Below are 26,267 nucleotides of genomic sequence, written 5' to 3' on the forward strand. Positions count from 1 at the left end.
TACAGTGAGGCTAAAAACAGAGTTCATATGATGTTTTTCGAAACAACTTTTTATGTCGCGGCTGCAGCACACTTGGATCACTATGGATGAGCAGTATGAAGATACTTTGTGGATTCAATTTTGTGTTCTTGGACGTTAGTCTGGGGCGCCGTCTGCCATTAGGTATGCTAGCCGCTCCCCCCGCCGATCTCTGTAAGGGATGTGAGGACTCTAAAACTTCACCAGGGCCTCCGTCAGCATATGCACTATCCCTTTAATGACTGCTTTCCAATACCCCAACCATACTATTTAGTATGTCAGAAAAAGATTGACTGTGTTCCAATACTATGTCAAATGCAGTATACCAAAATTTCCAGGATGTCTTACTGCCTCGCTCACATTTTCAGTATCTACTGCACTTTACTGGCCTTGTTCTGACCCACAGTCCTCTGTACAGTGGGAGATACATCACATTGACTGAGCTGTGTACAGATGACAATTCATTGACAGATGACAGAAGCTCCAGTGATGGGTGAAAGTGCATTCAAGTGCAAATTCTACATAATTTTGGGTATATTTGAAGGAAAAGTACCTCAACCTAGCTCAGCATTATAGATACATTATAGGTTGCTCGCTTAATATTACCTAAGTATCTCACTAGCTATGCAGTATACTGAGGTCCCTCTCACACTCATGGATAACTTTGACAGCAATGTCATTTTTAATGTTAGGGTCTTATGAATATACTGAAACCTCGATAAGGTGGAGGACTGAGAAGCAAGACCTCATCAAAGGAAAGAGGAATGCTGCTGTTTAAGGTTTTGTGGTAGTAACACTTGACTCTATCTGTTGGAATGTGATAAAAGTTGGGTTGTTGGGTTCCCAGTTCCTTTAGTAGTTTCTGGTTGATAATGAGCTGAAAGGTTTTCCCATTTCTTTTTCACCCAAGCTGGTTGCACTTTACCCAAGGCAGAAATCCAAGGTCAGTTGCAGGAGTTTAGTGTATGCCTCTGATTAGCTATTTACTGTGCTTTAGTAACATGAACTTCTCTGTTTATCCAGTTTACAGGATCTGAAGTTTCCTAGATCAGGTGTCAGCACAGAGGGAGAGAAGGCAATAACAGCCTCCTGGAAATGGTGTGGAGTTGATGGATGTGGCGTTGGGCAGCATGCTATCCATCACATCAGCCCACCACTGCTTATCTTTTTGTCTAGCCAGGAGACTGTTGTATTCTCAGTGTACACTGTTGCTTATCCAGTTGTTCAGGATGACTGGACACCATTAACAAAGAAAAGGAGGCAGGGGGGGCAGGTAGTAAACTTATCTAAAACAGATGGAGAAAAGAGAGGAAAGAAAAGAAGCTGAAAAGCAATTTAAAAAAGTGGCAGAGATATGAGGGGGCCAGGAGGAGAGAGGAGGAGGGGCCCAGGCCAATGGAGGGGGAGTGGAAACAAAGATATTTGTCATCCCTGGATGCACTAGCTAAAATGTCAAGTTCTGATTTTATTTATATAACAGTTTATGTGTTTGCTTTAATAAATATTGTCTAATCAACTAAACTATCTATTCTTGTGTGCTTTATTATAGCTCAGTCAGTCAAATTACAGTTTGCTGTGTCCTGAGTGTTGAATAAGTGATGACTGGGCAGTGTTGGGTAAGGGTTACTTTAAAAGTAATCAAAGTACGTTACTGCGTTACTTTCTAAAAAAGTAACCAGTTACTTTACTGCGTTACTCCCTGAGTAAAGTAACTCAATTACTTTAAAAGTACTTCCAACATTACTCCCTGGGAAAAGTCAGTCAAGCACTTTTAAAGTACTTTTGAGTATTCTACATTTCCTATTGGTCAATGGACAACAGGGCGCTAAGCCTAAAGCCTGATTTATGGTCCTGCGTTAAATCAACTACGTACCTACGTCGTAGGGTACGTGGCTACGCAGGAGGTTCGCTGTAGCCCCCGGCGTAGCCTGACGTGCACCTCCCAAAAAATGTAACTACACGTCGAGGTGACGCAGACCCAGCGCAGACTGAGAGGGCTTTGATTGGTTTGCTTGGTAGCAACGCATTTCCGGTTCCGTATTTCCAGATTGTGTCATCCCCGCCATCTTTAAACATCTTCTGTTGCGATGTAGATGTTGCAGTATTAACATACTTTCTTTGACATCCAACAACTCCAACTCCAGCAAGATTCTCTCTCTCTCGGTCGCCATTGTTCACTGTGACCGGAAAAGCCAGAAGCTAAACAAAGAATCAACTAGAGACGACGATAACCATTCAGGAAAGGAACGCAGCCCCCTACCGCTCTGGCGGTGAATTGCACTGCAACGAAATGGAGTGACGGAGAAGTTCGAAGGGTTCATGATGGCGTCACTGCAACGACATAGGTACGTCGTAGGTACGCCGCAGGACCATAAATCCGGCTTAACGTTACAGTTTTTTGTCTCCAAAATTAAAGTTATGGACCACTTGCCCTTCACTGAGATCCAATTCTCCCATCACAGCCGTCACTTTGACCAGTAGAAACACAGAACGATCTGCTGCCATAGACAACTGTATAACAACAACACCCCAGCATTTTTAATATTTCCTCTAGGGATGTTACCACACAGAGTAAAAGGGGGAAATGATGGTGTGAAAAGCAGAGGCAACTTTGTCAACCCGCTGAGTTAACGTTACTGTCATTAGCATCAAGCTAGCAAACAATGGTACATCCTCACGGTCGGACATAAAGTAATAACATTAACAAATAGCGGCGGGGCTTTTACTCACCACAACTGCAGAGGCTCCCAGCTTCATTTGAAACAAACTACATTATAGACGGTCCGTTATTTATTAATCCCTCTGTGTGTTTATATATTTACTTTTTATCCGCTCCGTTGTCTTTGTAAAGTTAACATATCGCACCGTCATTTCAAACTCAACACTTGTTTCAAATTAAAAGCCCCTTATAACCTCGGCTGAGAGAATCCCTCCATTTTCTAAATAGGCTTTTATTCTGAAACATTTGTCAGAACTTCTTGTGGAAGATACAGTAGCTTGATAGTTTACGTATGGCGCTTCAAATGTAGCTCCTGCCATCTGCTGACGCTTTTAGGTGACTACAACAACATGTCGGCTGGCACATGAACAGACACAGTGACTCAAATAATAGTGAAAGTAATAAAAATAGGACAAGAATAACCCGATGACATCACACACGCCGTGAAAGACGACCGGGGATAATTGGTGAGTACCAGCGTGTAGCGTGTACCAGGCATAATGCAAGTCCTGAGTCTGAAATATGTCTGTCAGCGAGTCCTACTCCACCTATTTAGACTCCACCGTAGACAACGGCAGCATTTCTCCGACCACGTAGCGAGCCACAAGCTCCGTGGCTTCTTTCAGACTGATAGGTTTAACGTTATCTCCGTTATTAGAACCAAACGACAGCCGTTGCTGTTTCGGAGCAGAAGGACCAGCGTTCTAAAAGTAACGGAAGTAACTGATGTCTTGTTTGAAAATGTACTTAAGTATTTGATTACTCAAACAGCAAACTAACACGTTAGGTTACTCGTTACTGCAAAAACTAATCAAAATACTCTAACGCGTTACTTTGTAACGCGTTATACCCAACTCTGTGACTGGGGTAGCCACCGGGCTTCCAGCATCCACACTTTTTCCTTGTCTGGCCATTATTTCAACTGCATCTGTCTCTTCTTTTGTCTGCTGGGAGATTCCCCTCTGATGCCAGAATTCTAGTATTGTCTCCTTGAGAACAGTGAGGTTAATCATCCCGGACCTGTGGGCTACCGTTGGCCCAATGTTACTATTGATATGACTACAAAGCTACAGGTAAAATGGGGACAAAGTAACAAATGGATCAAACAGTACACAATACAAAATTCATGACTGATCATTAGATATTTTATACATAACCCATGTTAAATATAATGCATACTGGTAGCTTGGGAAAATTACAGTGACAGAATACAAAATAAATTTTATCTTAACATAGGCATCAAGCTTGGCTTTGGCAAAGAAACCATGAGATGTGACACTGTGTATCCTAAAGTATGAAATCATGTTCTTGAATTGCTGGAACACTGTCAACAGGTGCAGACAGGGCAGCCGCCAGGAAATCCCTGGCACCCTTACCCTTTCAAACCTGTGAGTAACTTCACAAAACAGTATTAGTGGGTTAGCCGTAGCATTAAAATGTTCTAAACCATCTTCTGGAAGCATGCAGGACTGAATTTAACTTTAAGAGTTATCAACAATTAACAATATACAACGTTTGCATATTGTCTTCGTCTGTTTTGTAAATACCCTGTGGTGGCTAGCTAACATTAGCTACATTTAGGTTTCATTGCTGGCTAGAAACATTAGTTATTTTTACCTCTAGTTCTGTTTGAAGGATTGCCGAACCATACTGTCCTCTTCGTGCTACCCAAGAACGGGGCTTAAGTCATTTTATCTTCTTTTTGGGGGGCTTTTCCAAACACAATACCGCCAGTAACATACACACTGCTTCGGACACCATTGTTGTTTATGTTTTTGTCTTCGTCGGGACTCTGCCTAGCAGCTCCTACCGTGACATCACGCATGTTGTGAAGCGCAACCTGCAATGATTGGTTGTGGATCAACGTGTAGTCTGTCATGTTGTCGATTTTATGACTCCACAATCATGTAATCTGACCTAGTGACTGTTGGAAGAGACAAAAATGTTGTGTAGTGTGAACCAGGCATTAAAGAAGATGGAATACCAACATGTCTTCATCATCCCAAAAGAGTGCTCTATGATGTACCTGGCCTTGGACAGCTTTTTGTTGTACCTAGCCTACACAGCATTCAGGGCAGGTGCGTGACAGGGCGTCATCAGACAGATGGGGGCAGTCAGACATGGATAACCACTTTCACTTTCATGCCCTCTGGTGGGTTGAGCCATTGAGCATAGACATGTTTTTCAGCACACTGACATCATGGACAGACCCCCGATAAACAACTGCACGCATCTATGAACTTGACGCAATGTTCACAGATGTCCCCAATGTCGATGGATGTAAACAGCATCCTATCAAAATAAAAGCTGGCATCCTCTGCAGGGGACTTAATCTGGATGTGGCAGCCATCAATGGCACCAACTGCCATATAAATCTTGGAGAGCATGCTAACAGGGTAAAGCCAGTACCAACATTCTCACTCTGGTCTGGTTTAAGAAACCCGACAATCTTCTTCAGGGGCCCTTGTACTGCCCAGCTGATTTTATGGATGATCCTGTGGACTGTAGTCTTGGGGATATCAAAAGCCCTTGAATCTACAGTGTGAGAACTTGTATGAGCAAGCACCTGTGTTAAAGCACCTGTAAGTGCTGCTTGGACCTTAATATTCTCATGTAGACCTTTCATCAGCACCACCCCTGGAAAAATCGCAGCTGTATCCTTTGTTCCAGCATGGATCTGTTACATTCTGTAAAGTGGAACACAGCAGATTAAATTTTTATTGTAATTCTGAAGAGATTGTGTGATCATCTTGTGACAATGACCTTATTAACTAGGTGATTTTGTTATGTACTTCGGGTTTCAAATTGCTCTCTATGGATCTGTTAGTAGTGCCTCACTTTCAATAAAATGGATTTCAAGCATTGACAAGGTTACTGAGGCACAGAATAAATGAGTTGACTTGAGACACTATTCCAAGGTAAAGCATGAGAATGATCTCACGTTAACAATATATCATTTCAGAGTGAGTTAGGCTGCAATGTAAGTTTTATAGACTGCACATACTGAGCTGTAATGGTGAGGTCACCTCACAAGTCAAGGCCTTGTTAAAAAACCATGACAAATAAAAGGAGGTGACACAATGTGCTACAGCAAATGAACAAGTAATTTATCTGAAAACCAATACAATAAACTAAAAATGTCAAAAGAGGAGGAGGTACTGGCAGTCAGGAAGTCAGTAGTGCCAACATGCTTGCATGAATGAAAGCATTGTGAATGGAGTGTTGTATGTTAAATGGGAAAAATAAAGATAAGAATGGAGAGCAGCCCTGCAATAGTCTGGTGACCTGTTCAGGGTGTAGCTCAGCCTCTCGCCCAATGTCAGCTTGGACAGGCTCCAGCCCCACCACAACCCCTAACAGGATAGGCAGTTACGGAAAATGAATGAATTAATGAATGAATGAATGGAGAGCAGTGTTGGGCAAGTTAGTCTCAAATGTAATATCTCACATATTACCAGTTACCTTCATTTAAAAAGTAACAAGTTACTTCACAATATTACTCTCTGTGTAGAGTAATAAATTATTACACTACTTTTGCATTACTTTCCCCAAAATGAGCTCAGAAGAACTGTTGTTGATTTTAAATGGATGAGGATCATGTTGTTTCACAGCAGCTAATCAAAGCACAGAAGCTCCAGTTTATTACAGTTCATTTCAAATCCAGTGCTCCGTAGGTCTGACCCATTCATGCATTCACATACACTGGTTACCACTTCATATTAAAATCCCCTGCTTGTATTAATAACAGCGTGATTATATAGAACAAATAAATAGCTTAGACCTTTTAGAATAAATGAATAGGCTTGGGCACAGGGAGGGTCAGGCAGAGGATCAAAGTCTGATAATGATATTTAAATTAATATTTGTGGGCCTATGATATCAAACAAAATAAACAAAATATTGAGGTTAGGACAGCCAACAGAATGGCGTGCGATAAAGTCACTATGACAACTGCAAATTAATACACACGAGCTAGAGCACCCAACTGCCGAAAAAGGTTGTTGACAAAAAAATTTCGTCATAGTTTTTACAACGAAATTTACATTGCACCGGGATCTGGCTTGTACACTGCATCAAGAAGAGTAGAAGTTAATACAGCAGGTAACATCACATTACATGGGATGGTTTACAGCAGACTTTACATTCTTGCCTTTGTGTCTTATCTTTAGAGAATAGCAATATGCTTTCACATGCCCCTTTTTGTGACAGAAGTGACATACTTGTTCCAAGTCACATAACTGTTTCACATTCACTTCTAGTGCAGGCTCAGCTGAACCTGCAGATAAAAAAACATGTCCAACATCACTATCCTCAAAGCAACCGGCCCTAGGTACACTTCCTCGCTCCCTGTGGTAGGTAAGATCATACAGATCTGCTAAAGCAGCTGCCTCTTCAACTTTTGTTACCTGCTGCTCTGTTATGTGTGTTAATACGACTGAGGAACTGTCTCTTTGAAGTGTTACAAAACAATGAGGTTGTGACACCGCCACAAAGGTGAGGGGAGAGACATACAGCCTTCAAATACTGTACAATCTTAAGGTGTCTTGCAGTATCTCTCTCTCACCCCTGCTCTAATCTTGTTTCTCCTGTGAGTTAATTGTGTTAGGGTGTGCTGCACTCAGGTGAAGGGGCGTGGCTGGTAGGAGATAAAAGAGCAGGGAATTGTTTGGGGAGGGATTTTGTTTTTATTTTGTTAGGGAAAGAGGAAGGAGAACAGAGGTGGAGTGGATACAGCCTGCCTTGGGAGAAGAAAAGTCTTCTATGGACTCATGTTTTTGGTGTGTCCTTGACCGTGTTTGTGTGGAGGACCAGAAAGAAATAAACCCATCGATTCCTCTTTCTTCTGAACATTTTTCATTTTTGGCAATGTATTGCTTTTACCCAGAGCCTGTTTTTTTCATTTTAAGCATTGGAAAATGGACTTTAATTTCGCATTGGAATTATCTTGAGTTGGATGAGGACAATTATTATTAAAGGGGACTTCCATCAATAACCTTTTTTCAACTTTTTTTTTTTTTTTTTTTAATTAATCATCCTTGAGTCTATTTAAGTTTCTTGACTATGTTTATCTGCTGGTGTCAGTAGGGGGCCGGAGTCAACCCCCGCAAACCAAGGTTAAGCAATAACTGTAGCTTTCGAATTTAACTTATGACAAGGCTTTAAAGATAAGCTGATTGTTATAAGGTCACAAGGTTTGATATCAGAAGCTGCACATCAACAATGAAAAGAATTAAGCAAATCACGTGGAAACTCAAGGCAGGATTGTTTATCCTTCTTCCTACCATTCCTAAACCACTGGCAATAAGCCTCAGGAACCATCTTCACTGATGCATAACTGATAAAGCTGATTATGTCTCCTGCACCTTCCCGGTCAGTACACACGGCAACATGGTCATGTGATCAGCATCAGGTCAGTCCCTAGCACCACCCTTTTTAACAGGAAAAAATATTTCAGGGCCCTCACTGAACCTTGGAACAAGCCGCAAATTATCTCTACCTAGGCCTTGAATAGCTCTTAGGCTCAACTTAACTTCCTAAAGGTTTATGCTCCAAAGTGATCCTGTCTATGGTTCTTCCACACGTTACTGAGGCTCCTGTTTGTTAAATGAATGAATTGTTAAATTGCCCATATGTCTTGTTTCTTCAGACTTCACTCATCCAATCCACCAAAGAACACCAAACAAGAGTCAACAGCAAAAAAAAAAGAAAGAAAAAAAAGCTGTTTGGCATTGGAAGAGAAGATTTGGCAAATTGTTCATGGGCGCAACCCACATACTCAGCTCTGCTGCTCATCCCACAAATGCATATTCCTTACAAATGTGGCTGCAATTAAAAGGGAAATAAACAGACTTTCCAACAGTATAAGATCTATTGCCAAGAAGCATTGTTACAACAAAGAAATAATCTACCAAACACAAATTTCCTTACTTTTTTGCCTAGTTTAGATGGACACTTCTCTGATTCGACATGAATAGAATAGAAATAATAAAAATTAATCTGTTATAATGGATTCTCTATCTCTTCTTTAAAGATAAATTTTTTGGCCTTTATTGGACAGGACAGTGTGAAATGGGGAGAGAGAGAGTGGGGGGATGACATGCAGCAAAAGGCCAGAGGCTGGAGTCAAGCCTGCAAAAAAAAAAAAGTGCTGTTTGGTCACACAACAAAATGCCACAGATGTTGCAAGTTTTGAGGGTGCATTCCTTTTATGACTGCAGAAATGTCCACCAGAGCTGTTGCCTATGAACTGAATGTTCTTTTTACTATCATAAGACTTGTCCAATATCGTTTACGTGAATGTGGCAGTACATCCAACTGGCCTCACACCAGCACAGGACCTCCGTATTCAGGATCTTCATCTGCAAGATCATCTGACACCAGTCACCTGAACAGTTGACCTGAACTTCAGTTGATTTGCACAATTGAAGAATTTCTGCACAAATCATTAAAAAAACATCTCAAGAAGCTTATTTGCATGCTCTCGGTCCCCACCACGGTCTTGACCTGACTTAGCCCAGTCTCTTATTATAACCGACTTAAGAGGGCAACTGTTCACCTTCACTGGTGTCTGGTACTTTGGAGAAGTGTTCTTGTCGCAGAAGAATCTCTGTAACAGGCAGATGGCAGACATCGTGTACACTCATGTCAGTCAGCATTTGCCAATGCCAATGTTGCAAACACAGTGCCCCATGGTGGCGGTGTGGTTATGGTCTGGGCTGGCAAAAACTACAAACAACAAATACAGGTGCATTCTATTGATGGTAATTTGAATGCACAGAGATACCGTGATAAGATCCTGAGAGCTATTGTCATGCTGATCATGCGCTGCCATGACCTCATGTTGCAGCATGATAATGCAGGGCTCCATGTTGCTGGGATCTGTACACAATTCATGGAAGGAGAAAACCTTAACCTGCACACTCACCAGACATGTCAACCTTTGAGCATGTTTGGGATGCTCTGTATTGGTGCGGTTGACAGTGTTTTCTAATTTCTGCCCATATTCAGCACCTTCACACAGCCATTGATGTGGACCAACATCAACTCTATGTGAATGAGACGTGTTGCACTGTTGGAGTCAAATGGTGGTCACACCAGTTACTGCCTTTTATTGTGACCATCCCAAGGTACACCTTAGTGTAGTGATGCTGTTTAATCAGCATGTTGGTATGCCACACTTGTCAGGTGAATGGATTATCTTGGAACAGGAAAAGTGCTCACTGAAACGGATTTCAACAAATTTGGGGCTGATTTGAGAGAAATATATCTTTTGAGTGCATTAAAAAAGTCTTAGATCTTTTAACTTTCACCTGTGAGAAATGAGAGCAAAAACAAAAGAGCTGTGTTTAAAGTTTTGTTCTGTGTAATTTAAATAGTGCTGAGACACTGTTTGTTTGGCAGCGCAGTTAGGGTTGCATTTCCCCCTTTGCAGGTGCTTTGAAAATTACAGTTTCTTTTTCTCTTATTTGTGCAGGTTTAGGGGCCACAAAAGCAGCACAATTGGTACAGACACTCAGGTCCCCAGAGGATGAATTGAAATTACTTTGGTGACACTGCACTTCACTTGCACTCAGTTGTTCACATGAAAAATGACAGAAAGACTTGTGTGAAGAATGAAAAGGAGAGCTACGGGAGAAATTCAGAACTGGCTCTTTACTGCTACATAGCTGACCAATCACAGTAAGGTAAAGAAATTGTGAGACACAGCCCCTCCATTTTCAACATAAAAAATGTGTGTGTGTCTCTCTGTGTATGCATGCATGCGTATGTGTGTGTGTGTGTGTGTGTGTGTGTGTGTGTGTGTGTGTTGGGGGTGGGGCACCTGGAGTGTAATGACCCCTTTGGTCTTTTTGACTATTGTTCTAATGCAGTTTTTCACCTCATGAATTGCCTCTGTGTTTGAAAAGAGTGATATAGATTGCTTTAATATTTGAGGATAAAAAAGTTCCATTCTAATAGGACAGATTTGAAAGGCTCTGTTAATAATCTTTACATCCATGGCCGAGTGTGTTTTGACAATAACAGCTCTGAGTTGGCATCTTTATCAAATCTTCACTCAGCAGCAGATGCAGAGAATGGTCATGCAAAACGATGCCAGGGTCTGAGCCAAAGGCTGCATAATGTTCTGGCCATCGAGGAGATGATAACAAAATTCATATTTAACTTTGACATTTACTCTGAATACCATTAACAGAGTGAATACATGCCATCTTTGAAACCATATGAAATAACACAGACATCCCTGCTCTCCATTGTCTCTCAGATCACAGAGAAATCTCAGTTTTCCTTGACCTTTGGCTCGGTTGCTGCAGAAACCTGAGGAAGATGTAATAATTACCCAACACTTCCTCTGAGACACTGGGCCACGGCTGCTTTAGTCCACTCCTCTCTGCCAGTCTATGTATTGGGTTGCTAATGGCTTTTACCCACTGATGTACGAGGCGGTGGGAACGGTTGTCTACAGAGGGGCTGAGACATTAATATTTACCAGCCTAAAGGGGGTCAAGGCAGAATGGACCAGGCCATCCTCAATAAAACATGTCACCACCAAAGGGACCACACCTTCATGCTCTTTCCATTTTTGTCATACCCACAACTAGATTTACTGTCAGGGTGTGTTTTTTTAATCTTTGAATTTGTTTTCTGCATGTCATCCGTGTAAAATGAGCTCAGCGGTCATGGCAGTTTAATGGGAATGGTGTAATCCACTTTATCCCAGGGTACAGCAGATAAATCAATAGGCTATAAAGATCTGGTTTGGTTACTTTGTGGCCTGAAACATGACTGTAAAAAATGATCAGTGTGGTGTCTGGGGGTGTAAAAGCCTTTACGCAGTATATCTGGTCTAAATATTAAAGTTTTATAATGCAGGCTTTTAGACATTAACCGGAAGGGTTAAAACAGTGAGCTCCTGGATTAGTAGATGTACCTGGCACCAGACAGATAGAAGCGCGCGCCATTATCTGAATGTGATGTACAGAGACGTCTGGTAGAGCCGGTCATGGAGGTATTATCATGTATAATGTAACAGTATAGTATCTGGGGTAGAGAGAGGCTTGATCCACACACAGCTGATAAACATGGATGTAGGACCTGGGATGTCACTGGAGGTTATGAGTCCTAATTTGGGCAAAGTCTGGATCTGGCTGAGGTGGAATAAGGAGTTTGCAACACCATGTAATGGGCTGAGACACAGGCCCAGTGCCACAAGGGGGGTTAAGGGGGCTTAGGCCCCTCAGTTGCATTTTTGTGCCCCCTCTGTTTACCACCTATTATTTGTGAGAGCCCCTACCTGCAGAGATGGGGCCATTCCCTCATGAGCGAACACATCACAGAGCATTTAAACACATGAGGACACTTGGTGCTTCTCTAAGTCAAGAAAGGATCCCTAAATAGCTGAATTTCCAGGAGGCTACATCATTGAATCCTGCCAAAGAACTTTTCCAGCACCAAGGATCCTTCGTATTCTAGCAAAGACTCCTTCAGAGTCTTTCGCTCTGAGAATTTTCAAGGATGCATGTGTGTATTCTCAGTGGGCATGAAGTACCCACAATTCTTCGCAAGAAGATTTGCCAGAATTGAAGGTGGGGCCTCTTCAATGATGCACTCCTGGGCACTCAGCCTGTTCCAGTGTGTGTTCACTAAATGCTACGAAGGAGTCTTCTGTAGGACCCAACTTGCAGGGTCCTGTCCTTCCAAGGAAGCATCCTTGACTTTTAGAAGCACCAACAGTCACATTGTAAACTGTTTTGACCTGAAGTTGTTCTACCACCTAGCAGGTGCAACAATTTCTACCTAAACCAAACATCAATCAAACAGGACCCAACTTACTCAGCGCACAGTCAAAAAGCATTCTCTGTCAGAAAATGGTACATCCCTGTGTTACAGTCAGAGGCATAAATATAGATAGTGCAGGCAGAGCAGTTGCACTGGGGCCTGTGGGCTAAGGGGGCCCCTATAGAGTGGGTCCTCCAACTATATGTTAGGCAGAAAACGGGCCCTTGTGAGTACTTTAGATTGCCACAGAGAAATAGGCCCGTGTTTAAAGAAAAACTCACGTTTAATTAAAAATGGTGCAATGTTTTCTTTTTCTTCTTTTTTTGTAAAGTATTCAGTAGCAATTTATAACAAAATACATTCTAAAATATATGCTTACTCTACATAAACTATAAATAAGGTATGAAAACTATTCAATTAAACAAATAATTCCTTATTTTCTTTGGTATTTTTTTGTCCTATACATACATGCGATGATGATTTCAGGGTGATATGTATGTTGGTGTTATGTAAAGTCATGTCTCTATTTGATCATGTGACGATATGATTATACGGGAGCTAGTTTAGGTGCATAACAAGTTACAAGTGTGCCTTTGGGCACATAATGAACTGGGGCCCATTTTAACTACCTTATGCCACTGATTACAGTGCTCCCAATATCATCATTTTATTCTGTTCATATAAACAACATTTCAAATGAATCCAGAGATTCCACAGATTCTAGCTTTGTAACTCTTATTGCTGTAAAACCACAGACTCACAGCATAAAATGTTGAATCAATCAGGAACAAACTTTCCTGCGTAAATTTATAACTGCAACTTTTTTTCTTTTTCTTTTTTTTTTTTTTTTTGGTAGTCAAAACCTCTGGTCACCTAAAACCTAGTCTGAGTGGGCGGAAGTTCGCTGCATAGATCAGCCTCTCACTGGGCGGAACGAGCCACCCGCTGAAGTCCCGCCCTACCACCTCCGGTTGTGTAGCAGTTTTCAACCGTTTTCAACACGTCCTTTACTAACTTTTGCGGTGTTTGATCTTGCGGGGATGTAGCCATTTTTCTGCCATGGTTCGCGTCCGGTAGGCGATATTTTTGTGGGTGTGTTACACCAAAACCTGTTTCCCCCGGCAATATATTTGCAGGCGCACCGTTGCTGTGGCACCGCCCAGAACGATTGTGATTGGTTGAAAGAAATACAAGCAGCCAGGGTTTTTTTTCTCCAATCTTAAAGTGAGAGTCGACCCAGCCAGACCTGGTGAGCGAGACTACCTAAAACCGACAGAAATGTGAAATCCAAAGCTTCTGGGTTGTTTTCAGTAAAACATTTCCCCAGTCAGTGATGACTGTCTCTATTGAGACAACTCTTTGTTTCACACATATGTGAAAAAAGTTTTAAATCTTTTGTGCAAAGTTAAACATTAGGTATGTATCAACACCTTAATGGTACAGTGACAGTTTGTGCTACAAGGGTGTTGTTTTCCACCCAGTTAGATCCCAACACATGATGCATGATGACATGAATTACTGGCCTGTTCATTGGCAAGAAATAGAAGATGCCACATATATCAGTTAAAATGCTGAATCTTAAACATGGCTTTCTATGGCTGAATCAAAATGGAAATGTCACTGGCTTTGCCAACACTTAAAAGTTGTCTAAAACTGTTCATTTTACAGGAATCCTTTTGGGAGTTGTGCATCTTTTTGTAAAAGCTCACTCCCACCGCTCCCATACATAGTTACAAAATTTCACACAAATGTCTAAAAGGATAAAATAATGAAGTGATGTCATTTTAGATCAAAGAGGTCAGCTTCACTGTGACATCATAGTGTTATGCAAAAACCCTTTTCTGGCCATTAATTAACACCATATCTCAGGAACAGAAGGAGACACATTTAGTCAGATACTAATTTGGTGAAACTAATCTGCAAAGTGTAAATGCAACTTGACTGGTTGACAGAGGTATACAACCACGAGGTGGTAATTGTAGTTCTTGATTTTCTTGTTTATTTTTGAAACTACAATAAAAGGCCTGGTCTTACCCCTCGAGCAAAGTGTCAGACTGAAGTAGTTGTCATTTTCACAGCCAGCAGTCACATTGTGTAAGTCGTAAATGTACTTGCGCCCATCTGTACACCCACATGCATGTGATGTGATCAGGTGCCAAAAGAACAGGGTCTGTATTCACAAACACTGAGAATACTCTCAGACAGCTCCTAACTTAGTCTAAAAATTTTAGTAAGGTGTCTTAGCTTATGAGTGATTTCAGAAAGTTTTCAGAGCATCTCTGAGCAAGGAAGGCACAGAAACTTTTACCTTAGTGAGGAGGTGTGGTTGACCCCCTTTGCTAGGTGTGACATATTCTTTTACCAGATGTAATTGGTTGCGACAGACACTCCCTTTTGTGAGCCTGCGAGGTGTGAACACCCAGTGGAAATCAGATGGACTGCATCACAATGTGAGACTGCGGAAGTGTTGTCATTGTTAGCGTGATCACTCTGTAATGGTAGGCTGAGACAGACCTAAGTCATCATTGCTGCACTATTGCATTTTTCCAGTTGCAAAATATCTTAGTGTTGTGATCACACTAATTTCTGGCATTACAGCGTTACTGTTGGAAACATATGCATACCCCTAATGAGAGTGACTACAAACATTATCCCTGCAGGATCTAATCTGTAGCATTTCATTTTATCTCTCTCATTCAGCATCTGGAGAATATTTCTCCTACCTCTTTGTCTTTCTGCCATTTTCTCCACTGCTTCAGAAACTCTTAAGCCTATGTAGTGTATTATCATTTGCTCTGAAGGTTTGGAACAGATGACCAGTAAGGGGCCCAGGGTTAAAAAGCATATATGGTCAGGGTCACCCTTGGTTGTTTGTCTGACTTTGTCTCACATTTCACAGAAACAGCGTGTCTATATAATGGGAGTAATTTGGGGTTGCTTTTCAGAGTGGTCCACATCGGCTGAAGAACCCTCTCCAAGCTTTCTAGATGCTTGATAGATGCTGTACTTCTTGTAATAAACCTTTTCTTTATGCAAGCAAGACGGTGTCATCTGGAGTCTTCTTCATCACCTTCACATCATCGCTATTTAATAAACAACACCTATTAAAAGTCCTCCTCCCTACTCCTATCAGTTTTTCATTTTAGGAGCTAACTTTTATCTTTACTGGGACCTAGCCTGAACTTTAAGGGGAAATTCTTAGAAAATGTCCCAATTCTAAAAATTTTCTCAGAATTTCATCACAAGGAGCAACTCTTCGTATGAGGAAGCTCTGTGAATTTGGCTCCTGGTCTTAAGTCAGTCAAGCCTACGTAGACAGGCTCACAATGCTCATACACTCTATTTGTTACACACAGGGATGTGTGGATGGGTTGCAGGTGGGTGACATAATTCATCATTAATGAGGAAAATATTAATTACTTTCTGTGTAATGTGAACATAATAGAGATCAGAGCAGAGCTGCAGAGCTGCTGCTGTTGGAGAAATGCTGTGTGCAGAAGCTAAATGTTTGACATGCTTTCAGAAGCTAAAAGTTTAGTTCTGTTTCCTCTGTCAAATGTAAAACTCCAGTTTCTGGTTTTGCTGCTTACATGTCCCACGGTATTTGCTGCAGTGACATTACTGCTCTTACTACATTATCTCTACAGAAAACCACCTGCTTCTCCAATTTGCTGAATCGGCTATGGATATAGCAGTGGGCCAGGTGCAGGCATGCAAACCCAAAACACACCTAAGATTAATTAAGGGTCTGAATACAACCTCTTTGCCCCTTGTGCCTTACTTTGTGCCCAGATATGCTGTTAAACCAGCAAAAGTGGAGTTGGACACATTCTGAATGCACTTGCTCCATGCACTTCAGACCACACGCTATACATGTCAAAAGCTCACAGTTGAACAGAAAGACCAGCCGCCAGGAGGTAGAGAAAAGGAAATAGCTTTACTATAAAGAAGGCGTCGCTAGCAGAAGTTGCAACATCTCATCATACACGCATACATGGTGAATATATTTATGCCATTTTCTGTTGAGTATGTATCTTACAAAAGCTGTTATTTTTGCGTGTCGAAGCAAGACTTTGACGGGCTGCTCTGATACACATGGTAAAAACATGAAGATGCTAATATGAGAATTCATTAACAAAAAAAAAAAACAAAAAAAAAAAGCCAAACAGCATGTGATCAATCATTGAAAAAATCCAGTTACAAATCTTGCATGTGCACCGGTAAAATTCTACACTTTGCAGCATTTTGAAATGAGGAAAAACACATAGCAGTGAAACTGCACATGACATTTTCTTTTCCCCCTTTAAAGGTGAGCTGAGACAATGCGGATAGTAAAAAGAGAGTCAACGTGCACAAATAAAAGGACAAGAAAAAAAGCACTATGTACCAGCAAATATGCATAATTCTCTTTTCTTTGTTATTTAGCCAGTGTACAACATTTCCCCGCTGTGATCCGGTTGGGGGGAAAAGATGAAAGGCCATGTGGGAAGAGGGAGATGCAGGTCTTCAGACCAGAACTGGAAGAAAACACTTCCAACAAGTCCAATGAGAAAGTACATGTTCCAACCCAATCTTTGATTTCTCGGTGCTTTTTCTTCCTATTTTCTTCTATTTCAGCGGCAGTCTCCTCTTTTTGTCAAGATGTCAGTGACTGATGCTCAAACTAACAACCCCCTGTGGTCACAGAGTGAACATACTGTAAAACAATGGCATCAGAGAAAAATCCCAACTGATTAAAACTCAGAGTATATTGCTTTGAGTTTCTGCAGAATGACCAAAGGGAACATGAGTTTCTGGAAGAGGGAATTAGTGACACAGAGGTTGTGTTTCTGGATTTCTTAGATTTGTAAGGGGTGTGAAATACGAGGACAATGTTTCAACTGTTTTAAAATTGGCCACCTGTCACCAGGACATATGTTGTGTTCCATTTTAGAGGCCGCCTCTTTCAAAGTCTGAAAAGTCGAATTTCAGCCCTCTATTGCCCAAAGTTGTTCACCTGATTGTTGGCCAGTAATGTGTTTAATTTTGCATTAAGGGAATCTTTGTCAACTTGTAATTATATCTGCAACGTGTACATAATGACTGATGGGAGTAAACTCCCGTTTGTCCTCGTTTGCAGACTGAAAATAGTGTCAATCACAGGGCGTTTAAAATTTATATGAATATATTTGCCCTTTTACTTGCTACACTTTTTGACAGATGTCTTTCTGGAACTAAATTTGGCCACTGCTTGATTTGTGTGAGGCTCATTAGTGGAAGAGGAGCAGACTCGACCTTTTGTCCTCTTAGGTGGCCCCTGAAATGCAGCTCAGTCTCCAGAAAAAAAATGTTGACATTGTATATTTCTGCAAATCACAAATACGTTTTATTTGTATGTTTTGTATATCAGTGTTTCTAAAGTGACGTAATTGATGTGCTGACTGTCATCAGGAGGTGGAGGGGGTGGTGGATGGCATGACACCTAGGCAAGACCAGTTGTTCTCATTCTGACCTTGTCAAATACCGCCACTTTGTCAGTGATTTCAAAATCGGATGACGACACACAAAGGCACGCTATGTGGCGATATGATACGCCACATGGCGGTGCCAGCAACAACCTAATATAAAGAGCTGGAAAGTCCCAGGCAGGAGGGGTAGTGGATGAGTCCACAAACCTTCATCCAGCAGCCTGCTGTTTGCTTTCTATGTGAGTTTGAAACCAAACCTTTTTTTCCCTCTAAACCTAACCATGTACGTTTGTGTCACAAGGAAATAAATGTAAAAATGAGGTGTTTTACCTATGCTCTGTGTATTTTGAAAAAGACTTTATATGTCTAACAAGCAGTAACTGTACATTTCCTGTGAAAACAGAAGTGTATTTTAAAAAGACTCAATGCATGTAACAAGCATAGACTGACACAGGAGGTTACCTTGTGTGGCATATCTAGACGTGAAAATACACTGACAAAGCCCCAATACTCTATTTGACGAGTTATGATTGTAAAGCCAAACCTAGTTATTTTGTCCTAAATCCAACCACATGCTTTTGTTGCCAAACCCAACCACGTGCATGTGTTGGCTAAATGTAATCACGTGTGTTTGTTGTTAAAGGAAAAAACGTCAATTTGCGGTGTTGTACAAACGTAGTGCATTTATTTTGAAAGAGACTGTATGCAAACTGTATATTTCCTGTGAAAACAGAAATGTATTTTGAAAACACACAATGCATGTAACAGGCTGAACGTCAACAACCAACACACCCAGGGTACCTTGCATGTCATATCTCCACGTGGAAAGTCTATGACCAAATGTTGATATGTGACAAGGTCAGAGTGAGAATTGGTTGGAGACCACCAAACAACAAAATCTGTTGTTTGAGGGAGTCATCGCTGTTTTCCACCAGGGATAGTGTCACAAAAAGCACGGACATTGACAGCATCCCCAGCCGTGATTGTGCCACCAAAACCATGTATTTTAAGCCCAAACATGACCTTTTCCTATCCATAACCAAGTGATTTTCATGCCTAACCCTAACCACACAGTAACCACAGCACTGTTGAAACATAAAGTTTCAATGTATCCACTATATAATAATGTACAAATGTAATGTATCTATAGTTTGCAGAAACGCACAATACAGACATTTTTTCTGGTGACTGGGTTGTGAAATGGAACTAGCTATGCAACAATAGGCATGTTAGGTGTCAGAGAGATCACAGATATATAAGAGGGGAGTTTGTTCCAAAACGGCAGCGAATGCATGTTTTTTAGGCCTACTAGCAGTGTGTGCGACAATGCTACAAATTGCAGGAGCACTCAATGTCTTATTTACATCATAGAGAATCTAACGTATTCCTCTTTCATGATATAGAATCCAAACCATCATCAAACAAGAGACTGATGGACTTGCCACAGTCAGTACCATATATCACAATGTCAAAGCAAAGGGCAACATAGAGTGAACGATGATTCTTGTTACTTTTTCAGAGTGCAAATGTTAGTCAAAGCTACATTACAAAGGTGCATAACAGACTAAAGATGCACCTGTCGCATTTGCTCGGTGTATACAGATTTGTGACTTTTTGTTTCCTTTTCAGATAAAGCATTTTTCTGGGGAAATCGACTTTTAAATATTTACAAATATAAGAGATTTTTCTTCAGGACCTACAGTACGTGTACAGAATATATGTCAAATAAATAATAAGCAACAATATTAATTTTCTGTGTGGTGGAAAGGTAATGTTACATAAATCTGAATAACAACACAGAGTAACTGTAATACAACATGAGTACGAGAAGAGCAGCACAATGGACAGATAAACATGACCTTTTTGTAAATACGGTGACAGGTATTTTGTTGTTGTTGTTGTTTTGTTTACAGCAGAGAAGCCAGCTGCTACAAATATCACAATTAACTTGAACATACTGGTGTGTTTAATGCCTCTCATGATGAACAACAACAGATTCTAAAGACACCTTTATTCCGGCTATTTCTGGTGTGAAACAACAAAATAAGTTGGTCAAAAATGTGTATATAACAATTATTAAATTAAGGACTAATATTAATACTATCCACATAATGTAATAAATAGAAATATAAAATAAATATTTGAAATACAATGTGAACTCCAGTTTCTAACTGCAGTAAAGATCTTTATGATTTAGCATTGGAGGGTTTAATAGTGCTGTTGAGTAGCAGGTTACTACAATGTGAGTGCCAAAGTGATGTGGGGAAACAAATGAGCACTCAGTGAACATTTAGTATAAATTAAAGAATTGGCTGTCAGTTCATCAGTCTGTTAACTGAATGACTACATGACAAATATGGTTGTAGGACGTGAAATACTGAGTGTACATACTTCTAAGAACTTGTCCTGTTACTCAAACAGTTTTCTTTTTTCTTTCCTCCTCTGCAAAAACTAAAAAGTTGGCTGATTCATTTCCTTTCAAAGGTGGCTGTGAATTTAATGTATATATTTTCATGCTGTAAATCCTGTCATTTAATTCAAGTATTCTGAAGCTGTGTTTTTTCATCCGAAATGATTAACAAATTGAGTTCTTAAAAACTAGAGAGAGGGAGAGAGGTGTGGATTCCTCTGTAGAGGTGGGTTCAGACTAAACACAGAGAATTTGACAGGTGGTACGATTGCATATAAAGTCAATCCAAAGAGGTGAGAGCACACAAATTAATGAAATGAGCCAAAAATGTGTTCACGTGAGTTAAAATTGTTTCAACTAGAGCAAAACTTTTAGCCTATTACCAAGCTTCATGAGTCCAATTTAAAACCATACATAGACAACAACGGAGAGAGGTCTGGAGGAGGTGACAGAGAGAACTGGAGGTTGTTGTGTATGCTAACTAGCTGACAGCGAATGCCTGTACATTGGCTGTTTAAGGCAAAAAAATACAGATTGACAAAAAAAAAAGAAAAAAAAAAAGAAATCAGTTATGAAATTTGCCTGAAAAAATCCAAGGCAAAAATGTAGTCTGAACACACCATAAGGATCCCAGCCTCTTAAGCTGCATTCATGTCTCGTGGGAGAGAACATAGATGTTAGCTTCCAACTCGAAAACATTACACATCTCAGCTCACAGGAGCTTAAAACTAATATGGAATTTTGAGGTTGGGACCCCAAACTTCCAGAGTGCTTGTGTCACAATTGAGAAAATTCATGAAGGTAAGGGATAGATATCCATTTTTTTTTTTTTTTTTACCCCCCCCCCCCGCCAGCCTGAAATGTCTGATCTTTTAAAGCATTTTTTCGTGATCACCACATTTCATTAATGTTATCTGGTTTGGTATAAAACATACTTTCAAAAGTTCTGATCACTTATTCATGTGTGTCACAACTAAGAAACCAATGTAAAAAGGAACTTACAAGCGTACAACAGTCAACCAACTGTTGTTCCCATTTGACATGAATGCAGCATTAGCCAGCATGCTAACTAGGGAACTCACTAGGTTGTGGTCTACTGGTGTTTCTCAAGCAAAACTAACTCTCCTCTCTGTTGCCTTCCATTTCTCTTGCACTAAGTTAATAACATGCTCCAAAATAATACTCATTATCTTTTTAAAAATGGGATTCAGTAACAACATACTGTAGCAGAGCTTGGTGCTTGTGGCCAAAATAACTTCTCTCATGGCGGCCACTACAACATTGGATTAGAGGTAAGAAAAACATGTCTACCACATTGTACAAGGCAAAGTGAATAAAAGCATGTGATTGAGCCTGCAAGTGGTAAAAAGAAACCTAAAATGTGTACTTCTACTAACCAGATTAAACCCAAAATGGTATGGAGGAGGTGACAGTGCATAGTTTTGCAGGGCACTAAAATGTGTGCCAGGACTGTATACAGCACTCATTAAGGTTCAATGACTCGTCTACCAGCTGTGGAAAAACTAAAATCTTTCATTGCGTAAATATCAATATGATAAACATATCTGCCGGCATCCTGTTGAGTTTAATGGTTAGAAGCTGATATGTTACAGGACGGGGCCAATGTGTGTGTGTGTGTGTGTGTGTGTGTGTGTATGTGTGTGTCAGGGACCTCTTGTGTGTACTTTACTGGGATGCTACACAGAGGTGTGAGGGGTGTTATCAGGAAGGAGAGCAGGGGCACTGAAAATGTTCGGAGCAGAAACGAACCAAAGAAAAATCTCTAAAGAACGCTTGGTGATGCCTCCAAATGCTGAAAGCTGCCCCGAAGGCACACTTCAAGTCTGTGTAAGGGCAGGCAGAGCGCAGAGGAGAACGAGTACTGTCCTCTTTGTCCAAATGTCACCTCCAGTGGGCCAGTTTCTTAGAGCTGGAAACTAAAATAAAGGCTTGTGGTCTAATTCCACTCGTGTGTTCCCCTGTTACTGTATCTGCAGAGGGAAGCCTACACAGTCTCCAGACAGGCCCTGCTGTGTTCCTTAATGTGTTTCATATATTAATATATTTGTGTGTGTGTTTGTGTTCGGTGTATGGTGTTGTGGTTTGTCATAACGCTCTCAAATCAGAGGGTGCAACCGCATCCCCAGTGTGCTGCTACTACGCTACGCTAGCGAGTAGATGGCGTTGACGGGTGAGGTGGCCTCAGAGCTCTCATTGCCCTCCGTTTCGTCCTTGTCCTTCTTCACTGTGTACTGGCCAATGAAAGAGCCATCCTCATTGAACTGGCCATCGCCACCTTCGCCATAGTCCACCAGACTGTCGTCACTTTCCTTCACGTTGCCATCCAGCGACGTCTGGCTGCCCTGGAGAGGCTTGTTGTCCTCATCGCTGCTGCAAAGGTGAATGAAGAGCAGAGTTAAAGGTTGAAATGGGAGCAGGATGTTGTTAGATGGTGTCAGCAGGAGTTCGGGACCCTGTTGTCCCCTTTCAGCACAGGTAAAAAGGGGAAAGTTAAAGGTTATAGCGATTGCAGGTAAAGAAATGATTTTAATTTTCAGCTTTTCTAACTCTTGGTAAAGTGACTGAATGTGCAGGTCACTCAAGTCTTGTCAGACTAGAATTTAGATTTTTCAGATTCATTTCTTTTCCATATTTTCCTTAAAGGATAGGTTTGAATCATTTCAATTTTACATAGATACAGTACTCACATGCTATATGTCAGTTCTTTCTATTTAGTCCTCCTAACCATACTGATGATGAAGTGGTTTGAGACGGTCTTCCACCCAAAAATGACACCATAGATCACGTGTACAAGCAGTTTATTATGACCAATATTTATGTTTAGTGTAAGCAGCTACCTCTAGTGCCCGTAGTAATTATGACGGGAGCAAAGGTGGAAGTAAGGCTACGTAGTATGATTTGTGACAAAGTCCTTGTATGAAGGAGCTTAGGGTGGATCGACAGATCACACAAACACAGGACTTTCACCCAGGAGACCCATGTTTGTGTCCCTTGTGAAACAAAAATGAGTATTATTTTAAGTTATGTACGTTGCATACGTTAATATGACGTCATCACTTTACATTAAGTGCTAATGGAAGTTACATCACATAAAAACATACTTATTTTAACCCAAACCATGATTATTTTCCTAAACCTAACCCGACCAGTAGGGGCACTAATTTAAGAAACTTATCTTATAAAGATGCCTCTCCTCTCACCTGAGAATTAAAGATAAAAAGGACACAAAGTCCAGTACACTCAACTCAACTTGGAGTGACTGATAACCAGTGACCAACAAAAATAATTGTCATGTCAGTATATTACATTATATTACAGTATTATTCCATCATAGCTTTGTGATAATAGTCCACAAGGGTCTGCACAGATCACTGTGTGGTCATATGCGTGCAGATTATTTTTGATTTTCTTTTTGTGACCATATGGACTGTAGGCATAGCAAGCACACCAACTGTGCATGCTCCAGTCTCTTGCTCCACACTCTGGTCAAGTCCACAACACTGCTTTCAAGCCAGCTGGAGCTGCCTCACCACAGTGACGTTAGTTTTAAATTGGATATTTGACATCCATTAACCCCACTGTTTAGTTTCACTTTCACTCAATGCAAGCAGTAGGAGAACAGTAAGCTCATCTCCCTGCCCTCCTGTTTGCTGCCAAGGCCTGACGTGAACCGTCATTTGTACTATGAATACAACTGCGCGCGCATCTACATTATCACAGCTCTCCATGGACGCGGAAAGTATGTCCAAGCCTTTAAAAGGCATTTTTGCGTGGATCCAGCAGTGATTTCGTCCCACATCTCAGTAGAATTGCATCATGACCCACTGGACAGAAGAATAGATGACCACTCTTTCAACATACTTATGGCACATGAGTACTGTCTTAAGAAAATCCAAACCTACTCTTTAAAAAGATAGCTGCATTGCATTTTATACTAAAGATGCTTGTTGATCTAAAGTTAGACGTCAGTTTTACAGAACACTATACAGTATTCGGCTCTATTTTTTAAAAGCAACCCTGTCTCCTTAAAAATAATTTAAAAAAATAAATGCAAAATGTTTATAGTGAATAAATCTGGGAAATGATCACTATCAACATACAGCCTTAAAGGGACAGCTCACCTCTAAATCAAAACTACATATTTTTCCTCTTACCTATAGTGCAATTTATCAGTCTAGATTGTTTTGGTGTGAGTTGCCGAGAGTCGTCTGCCTTCTCTTCAATATAATGGAACTAGATGGCACTTGGCTTGTGGTGCTCAAAGCAGCAAAAAAATACATGTGAAAAACTCAACAGCAATGTCTCTTTCCAGATATTCTGACCCTCTTACTTGAGATAATCCACAGACCGTGTTGTGAGCAGTTTCATGCAGGAACTCTCTTCTTTCTACCAAACCACATTCGCAAACTATATTACCAAGTAGAGGGAGAACTGCATCTACTCATGGTTGCAGGGTGTTAGCTAGCTCACCTCGTTGCACCTCAGCCAAGGAGGACACCATTATTGTAGGAATGCACGATGATATGGGCATTTCATCGGTAATTGGCCAACATGCTTTTTCGTTTTTTGCACAATGAATGAATATTGCATACATTAAAAAGCATTATATTTCATATCTCCATCTGCTGGTGAGCCATCATGATAAGAGTATACATGCATAATATGATGTTAATTCCACTACAGAAGAGACCTGGTGATCACTAAATTAGGTAGGGAATAATGTGGGTATATCAATATCGGTATCGGTTATCAGTCAAATAAGTTGTTATATATCACCATATATAATATCGGCAAAAGAAAATCCAATATTGTGCATCCCTTCATTATTGTTTACATCTCCCACTGTCACGAGTACAAGCCTCTTGTCCATGAGTAGATGCATGCGGAAGTTCTATTATATTAAAGAGAAGGCAGACCTCTCTACAGCCATATCTCCAACACTCTGCAACTCACACCAAAACAATGTTGACTGATAGGCAACACTACAGGTAGGATGAAACATGTATGATTTGGTGCTGTCCTTATTAATGACACAGGACATGTGCTCTGTCATAGCTCTGCATTTGAATTGTCCTTGATAACCTCCTCCCCATAACGTCTGTACAGTATAAGAATGTTACACTTCCTGGATTGGAAAAAAACTGCCAGTAACAATATTACAGACGTATACTTCTTTGACAAGGCATATAAGTAAGCACACAGTATTTGGTAGGAGACAGGGGCGATTAAAAGAGATAAATACTGTCCTCAAAAATTTAAACAAGACATTTGCATACACATGCTAAATGGTGGCCATATTCTGACATGAGATCTAAGCATGAAAACTCCATTGCACCTCATTTGTGGAGCTGTGCTTGATTTCAGTTCAGAGCATGGCTGTATGTCTCCTAACTCTGCTTTTGGGGGGAGAGAACTTCATGCACAAGAAGAAAGAGCTACAGGCTAGCAATAGCTTTCTTGTCTCAGATCAAGCCAGTAGCATAACAGCAGGAAATGCACTTGAAGGATGCAAAAGTTAAATATTTTTCTGTCTGATTTCTCTTCACCACTTAATTCTGTGTGTTGCATTTCAAGGTTATAAAACATCATGTTTTCAGATTTCCTTGGAGAGGACAGAATCGACACTGTAGCTTCTCTGAATCATCATGCTCCATGCCAAAACACTGGGGGAACCACAGACATCACTTGACACATTTTTTAGAAACCATACATGTTAATAATCAAGAGTACAAATGGACTGCAGCAGATGCAGCACGATCAAAGTCTGTCACAATTCGAATCCAGCGAATTCGACTCTAATTGAACCCCAAATCCAGCATTTATTTTATCAATCCATAAAAACATCTTTTATAGTATAGTGAGAGACAATGAGAGA

The 26,267-nt window shown here is 40.7% G+C and overlaps 1 protein-coding gene across 3 annotated transcripts in view; it reads right to left on the reverse strand.

The window, feature by feature from the left end:
• Positions 1-16,432: 16,432 nt before the first annotated feature.
• Positions 16,433-26,267, reverse strand: part of nfasca (neurofascin homolog (chicken) a) — a 136,796-nt gene continuing 126,961 nt past the window's right edge. For all 3 annotated transcript variants that reach the window (XM_050037639.1, XM_050037638.1, XM_050037640.1), the window contains one exon: positions 16,433-22,762. In XM_050037639.1, coding sequence (XP_049893596.1) covers positions 22,534-22,762 — 229 coding nt within the window. In that variant the 3' untranslated portion in view covers positions 16,433-22,533. The remainder of the gene's footprint in view (positions 22,763-26,267) is intronic.

This window comes from Epinephelus moara, chromosome 24 (genome assembly GCF_006386435.1).
Source record: "Epinephelus moara isolate mb chromosome 24, YSFRI_EMoa_1.0, whole genome shotgun sequence".
NCBI classification, from domain to species: domain Eukaryota; kingdom Metazoa; phylum Chordata; class Actinopteri; order Perciformes; family Serranidae; genus Epinephelus; species Epinephelus moara.